The sequence below is a fragment of the Pogoniulus pusillus genome, unplaced genomic scaffold (assembly GCF_015220805.1).
Source record: "Pogoniulus pusillus isolate bPogPus1 unplaced genomic scaffold, bPogPus1.pri scaffold_167_arrow_ctg1, whole genome shotgun sequence".
NCBI lineage: Eukaryota > Metazoa > Chordata > Aves > Piciformes > Lybiidae > Pogoniulus > Pogoniulus pusillus.
This window is the reverse complement of record NW_026974599.1, coordinates 7,858-14,451: the sequence shown is the minus strand read 5'-3', so window position 1 is coordinate 14,451 and position 6,594 is coordinate 7,858. Positions and strand designations below refer to the sequence as shown.

Here is a 6,594-nt window from a genome sequence, read left to right as displayed (position 1 = left end):
GTGCTGGGGAAGGGACAGAGGTGCCAGGGGGGCTGTGGGTGCTGGGGAAGAGGACACAGGTGCCAGAGAGCTGTGGGTGCTGGAAGGGCTACCAGTGAGAAGAGGGGGTACCAGGGAAGGGTGTGGGTGCCAGGGAAGGGTAATGTGCTGAAGAAGGGGCATGGATGCCATGGAGGACAGACAGGTGCCAGGGAGGGAAGGAGAGGTGTGGGTGCTGGGCAGAGAGATGCCATGGAAGGGACACGGTACCAGGGGCGTGGGTACTGGGGAGGGAGGTGGGGACCAGGTAGAGTGTGGATGCCAGGGAAAAGGGTGGAGGTGCCAGGGGAGGACGTGGGTGCTGAGGAGGGGAAAGAGGAGCACTGAGGCAGCCATGTGGGTACCAGGGAGGGAGAGAGAGATGTGGGCACTGGGGAAGGGATGGAGGCATCAGGGAGGGGCATGGGTGCTGGGTGGCAGTGCCAGAGGGGCACTGGGGGAGGATTCTGTGGGTGCCAGGGTGCTGGGACCTGGGTGCTGAGGGAATGATGTGCCTGGAGGATGAGAGTGCCAGGGGGCATGCAGGGCCCATGTGGGTGCTGGAGAGGGAATGCAGGTGCCAGTGAGGGATGTGGGTGTTGGGTGAGGGCACCAGGGGAGGATGTGGGTGCCAGGAAAGGGAAGAAGGTCCTGAGGAGGACTCAGGTGCCAGGAAAAGGAGTGCTGAGGAAGAGGTGGAGGTGCCAGGGAGGGGCCAGGTTGAAGGATGTGGTGCCAGTGAGGGGTCCAGGCTCCGGGGAGGGATGTGGGTGCTGGGAAAGTGGCACAGGTACCAGGGAAGGAGGGAAAGGAGGTGCCAGAGGAGCGGATGGGTGCCAGAGGAGGAACGTGGGTACCAGGGAGGGGTGCGGGTGCCGGACAGGAATACGAGTGCCGGGCAGGGGTGTGGGTACCAGGGCGGGCTGCGGGTACCGGGCAGCGGTGTGGGTACCAGGGAGGGCTGGGGGTGCCGGGCAGGGATGCAGGTGCCCGGGAGAGGGTGCGGGTGCCGGGCACGGTGTGGGTACCAGGGCAGGGCTGCGGGTGCCGGGCACGATGTGGGCACCAGGGCGGGCTGGGGGTGCCGGACAGGGATGCAGGTGCCCGGGAGAGGGTGCGGGTGCCGGGCAGGGCTGCGGGTGCCAGGGCAGAGCTGCGGGTACCAGGGCGGGCTGCGGGTGCCGGGCACGGTGTGGGTACCAGGGAGGGCTGGGGGTGCCGGACAGGGATGTGGGTGCCCGGGGGAGGGTGCGGGTGCCGGGCAGGGGTGTAGGTACCAGGGCGGGTTGCGGATGCCGGGCAGAGCTGCAGGTGCCGGGCAGGGGTGTAGGTACCAGGGAGGGCTGCGGGTGCCGGGCAGGGGTGTGGGTACCAAGGCGGGCTGGGGGTGCCGGGCAGAGCTGCGGGTGCCGGGCAGGGGTGTGGGTACCAAGGCGGGCTGGGGGTGCCGGGCAGGGCTGCGGGTGCCGGGCAGGGGTGTGGGTACCAAGGCGGGCTGGGGGTGCCGGGCAGAGCTGCGGGTGCCGGGCAGGGGTGTGGGTACCAAGGCGGGCTGGGGGTGCCGCGGCAGGGGGCAGCGGAGGACGGGAGGGAGCAGAGCCACAGCCACAGCCGCTCACGGCCGCGGATCCGCCCCAGGGGCGGTGGCTCAGCGCTGCCCGCCCCCGGACCCCCGCGTCCGCTTAAACCCCCGCGGAGGCGCCGCCTGGCAGCGCAGAGCCCGGCGGAGGCAGCGGGAGGTAGGGGCAGGGGAACGGGCAGGGGTGCGGGCAGCAGGAGGGGTGCGGGCAGCACAAAGACCTGCAGGCGGTGGCGAGGCGGGGAAGGGGCGGGAGGGTGCTGTGGGCAGCAGGAGAGACCAACAGGCAGGGCAGGGGTTACAGGCAGAGGTACAGGCAGCAGTAGGGGTTGCAGGCAGGGCAGGGATTGCAGGCGGAGGTGCAAGCAACAAGAGGGACCCAAGCAGGGCAGAGGTGCAGGCAGGAGTGCAGGCAGCAGCAGGGACCCAAGCAGAGCAGGGATTCAGGCAGAAGTGCAGGTAGTAGCAGGGGTTGCAGGCAGGGCAGGACTGCAGGCAGGAGCACAGGCAGCTGTAGGGCCTCAGGCAGGGCAAGACTGCAGGCAGAAGTGCAGGCAGCAGCAGAGCGTCAGGCAGGAGCGCAGGCAGCAGCAGGGTCCCAGTCAGGGCAGGGAAGCAGCAGGCAGAGTGCAGGCAGAAGCACAGGCAGCAGCAGAGCCTCAGGCAGGAGCGCAGGCAGCAGCAGGGCTCCAGGCAGGGCAGGGCTGCAGACAGAAGTGCAGGCAGCAGCAGGGCCTCAGGCAAGAGTGCAGGCAGCAGCAGGGTTCCAGGCAGGGCAGGACTGCAGGCAGAAGGGCAGGCAGCAGCAGGGCTTCAGGCAGGAGCACAGGCAGCAGCAGGGCCTCAGGCAGGGCAGGGAAGCAGCAGGCAGGGTGCAGGCAAGGCAGGCAGCAGCAGGCAGAGTGCAGGCAGGGCAGGGAAGCAGCAGGCAGGGTGCAGGCAAGGCAGGCAGCAGCAGGCAGAGTGCAGGCAGGGCAGGGAAGCAGCAGGCAGGGTGCAGGCAAGGCAGGCAGCAGCAGGCAGAGTGCAGGCAGCAGCAGCAGCATGGCCAGCGGTGTCCGGCGGCAGCCCTGGGGCCGCTCCCTGCGCTCCGGGGGCCAGCTCTGAGCCGGAGCCTGCAGCCATGGAAGGGTCCCCCGGGGGCGGCTACTCCCCGCACGCCGCCGCGGCCATCGCCGCCACCATCACCCTCCTGGCGCTCCTCACCGTGGCGGGCAACAGCCTGGTGGTCGTGGCCGTGCTCAGCAGCCCCTCGCTGCGGGCACCCCAGAACCTCTTCTTGGTGTCCTTGGCGGCCGCCGACATCCTGGTGGCCACCCTGATCATCCCCTTCTCGCTGGCCAACGAGCTGCTGGGCTACTGGTACTTCCAGCGGGCATGGTGCCAGCTCTACCTGGCTCTGGACGTGCTCTTCTGCACCTCCTCCATCGTGCACCTCTGCGCCATCAGCTTGGACCGCTACTGGTCGGTCAGCAGGGCCCCGGGGTACGGTGCCAGGCGCACCCTGCGCCGCGTCAAGTGTGGCATCCTCCTGGTGTGGAGCATCGCTGCCATCATCTCCCTCCCGCCGCTGCTCCACGAGGGCGAGAAGGAGGCAGCGCCCGGCGAGAGACCTCAGTGCAGGCTGAACGAGGAGGCCTGGTACGTCCTCTCCTCCAGCGTGGGCTCCTTCTTCGCCCCCTGCCTCATCATGGTCCTCGTCTACCTGCGCCTCTACCTGATCGCCAAGCGCCGCCACCGCGCCCGCACCGCCGCCAGGGCACCGCCACCGAGCCGCAGCCCCCCGGCCAGCTGCCCGCCCGCTGACAGGACCTCCCTGCTGGGCATCAAGGAGCCCCCAGCGTGCCCCAGTGGCGGGACAGAGCTGTGCCAGCAGCCCCGGGGATGCCCCAGGGACACCTTAGCCACGGGCACCGGGCAGGTGGTGCTGGCGCCCGAACTGGGTGCGCTGAGCACTTGGAGGAGGAAGACTCAGCTCAACAGGGAGAAGAGGTTCACCTTCGTCCTGGCCGTGGTCATCGGAGTCTTTGTGCTCTGCTGGTTCCCTTTCTTCTTCCTCTACAGCCTGGGTGCCCTCTGTGCCCGCTGCAAGGTGCCCCACGGCGTCTTCCAGTTCTTCTTCTGGGTCGGGTACTGCAACAGCTGCCTCAACCCCCTCCTCTACACCATCTTCAACCGGGACTTCCGCGGCGCCTTCCGACGCCTGCTCTGCCGCCGCCGCCACCGCCCGGCGCTCACCGCCTGCTGAGGGCTCTGCCCGCCGCCTGCCGCCCTCCTCCTCCTCCTCCTCCTCCTCCTCCTGCTGGCTGTGCCCACCCCTGGGGTTTGCAGATGGCTTTGATGTCTTCCCCCTCAAAGCGACAACAGGGAGGGGTTGGGCACTTGCTGCTTTCTTTCTCTGCCAGGTGTCCCTGAGAGTTTGGTGTGGGAGAGGGAGGGATGTGGCATCATGAAAGGGATGTGGCATCGTGAAAGGGATGTGGCATCATGAAAGGGATGTGCCACCATGGAATGGATGTGCCACCATGAAAGGAACATGCCACCAGCAGAGGGATGTGCCACCACCGAAGGGTTGTGCCACCATGGAATGGATGTGCCACCATGAAGGGATGTGCCACCACCGAAGGGATGTGCCACCATGGAATGGATGTGCCACCATGAAGGGGATGTGCCACCATGGAATGGATGTGCCACCATGAAAGGGATGTGCCACCACCAAAGGGATGTGCCACCAGCAAAGGGATGTGCCACCATGAAAGGGATGTGCCACCACCAAAGGGATGTGCCACCATGAAAGGGATGTGGCACCAGCAAAGGTATGTGCCACCATGAAAGGGATGTGCCACCATGAAAGGGATGTGCCACCATGAAAGGGATGTGGCACCAGCAAAGGTATGTGGCATCATGAAAGGGATGTGCCACCATGAAAGGGATGTGCCACCAGCAAAGGTATGTGGCATCATGAAAGGGATGTGCCACCACCAAAGGGATGTGCCACCATGAAAGGAACATGCCACCAGCAGAGGGATGTGCCACCATGAAAGGAACATGCCACCAGCAGAGGGATGTGCCACCGTGAAGGTGATGTGCCACCATGGAATGGATGTGCCACCACGACAGGGATGTGCCACCACCAAAGGGACACACCACCACCAAAAGGAGATGCCAGCACCAAAGGGACGTGCCCCCCTGCCATCAGCCCTGTCCCCAAGCCCGGTGGCATCCCAGCGAGTGCCCCCCAGAAGGTGGCACCACTGCAGCCTTTGACCAATAAAAGCTATTTTGTCATAGCACAAAATGTCACTTTCTGTGCGGGGAGGGCACACGGAGGGGCTCAGGGGGTGGCCGTGGGGTGTGCCCCCCTGTGCCCAGCTCTGTCCCCAGCTGGGTGGGCACAGGGGCCGGTGGCAGCGCAGCAGGAGCAGCCTCTGGGCTCTGTTTCTGGCGGCTGAGGAACAAACAGCGATGGAAAGAGCCCCAAGGGCCCCGGGGAGGAGCTCTGCAGCTGCTGGCCCCGAGGGCACCGAACCCAGGCACAGAGCCTGGGGCACAGCGACCCCGGCAGGGGACAGCGACAGAGCCTGGCACTGGGGACTGATGGAGGAGAGGGATGGAGCCTGGCACTGGGGACCCCATGGAGAATGAGTACAGAGCCTGGCATTGGGGACACGATGGAGGACAGGGACAGAGCCTGGCACCAGGGACCCAATGGGCAACAGGGACAGAACCTGGCAGTGGGGACTTGATAGAGGACAGGGACAGAGCCTGGCACTGGGGACTCGATGGAGGACAGGGACAGAGCCTGGCACCGGGGACTTGATGGAGGGCAGGGACAGAGCCTGGCACTGAGGACACGATGGAGGACAGGAACAGAGCCTGGCACCGGGGACTTGATGGAGGGCAGGGACAGAGCTTGGCACTGAGGACACGATGGAGGACAGGAACAGAGCCTGGCACCGGGGACACGATGGAGGACAGGAACAGAGCCTGGCACCGGGGACTTGATGGAGTACAGGGACAGAGCCTGGCACCAGGGACCCGATGGGCAACAGGGACAGAACCTGGCAGTGGGGACTTGATAGAGGACAAGGACAGAGCCTGGCACCGGGGACTTGATGGAGGGCAGGGACAGAGCCTGGCACCGGGGACTTGATGGAGGGCAGGGACAGAGCCTGGCACTGAGGACACGATGGAGGACAGGAACAGAGCCTGGCACCGGGGACTTGATAGAGTACAGGGACAGAGCCTGGCACCGGGGACTCGATGGAGGACAGGGACAGAGCCTGGCACCGGGGACTTGATGGAGGACAGGGACAGAGCCTGGCACTGAGGACACGATGGAGGACAGGAACAGAGCCTGGCACCGGGGACTTGATAGAGTACAGGGACAGAGCCTGGCACCAGGGACCCGATGGGCAACAGGGACAGAACCTGGCAGTGGGGACTTGATAGAGGACAAGGACAGAGCCTGGCACCGGGGACCCGATGGAGGACAGGGACAGAGCCTGGCACCAGGGACTCGATGGAGGACAGGGACAGAGCCTGGCACCGGGGACTCGATGGAGTACAGGGACAGAGCCTGGCACTGGGGACTTGATGGAGGACAGGGACAGAGCCTGGCACTGGGAACCCGATGGAGGACAGGGACAGAGCCTGGCACCAGGGACTCGATGGAGGACAGGGACAGAGCCTGGCACCGGGGACTTGATGGAGGACAGGGACAGAGCCTGGCACTGGGGACACGATGGAGGACAGGAACAGAATCTGGCACTGGGGACTTGATGGAGGACAGGGACAGAGCCTGGCACCGGGGACTTGATGGAGGACAGGGACAGAGCCTGGCACCATGGACCTCATGGAGAATGAGTACAGAGCCTGGCATTGGGGACACGATGGAGGACGGGGACAGAGCCTGGCACCAGGGACCCGATGGGCAACAGGGACAGAACCTGGCAGTGGGGACTTGATAGAGGACAGGGACAGAGCCTGGCACTGAG

The 6,594-nt window shown here is 65.9% G+C and overlaps 1 protein-coding gene across 1 annotated transcript; it reads left to right on the top strand.

Annotated features, from left to right (window-relative positions):
• Positions 1 to 1,904: 1,904 nt before the first annotated feature.
• LOC135173956 (alpha-2B adrenergic receptor-like) lies at positions 1,905 to 4,860 on the top strand. Its single transcript, XM_064141175.1, has one exon. It carries the CDS (start codon positions 2,721 to 2,723, stop codon positions 3,843 to 3,845), a length of 1,125 nt encoding a protein of 374 aa, XP_063997245.1. The 5' UTR covers positions 1,905 to 2,720; the 3' UTR covers positions 3,846 to 4,860.
• Positions 4,861 to 6,594: the final 1,734 nt, after the last annotated feature.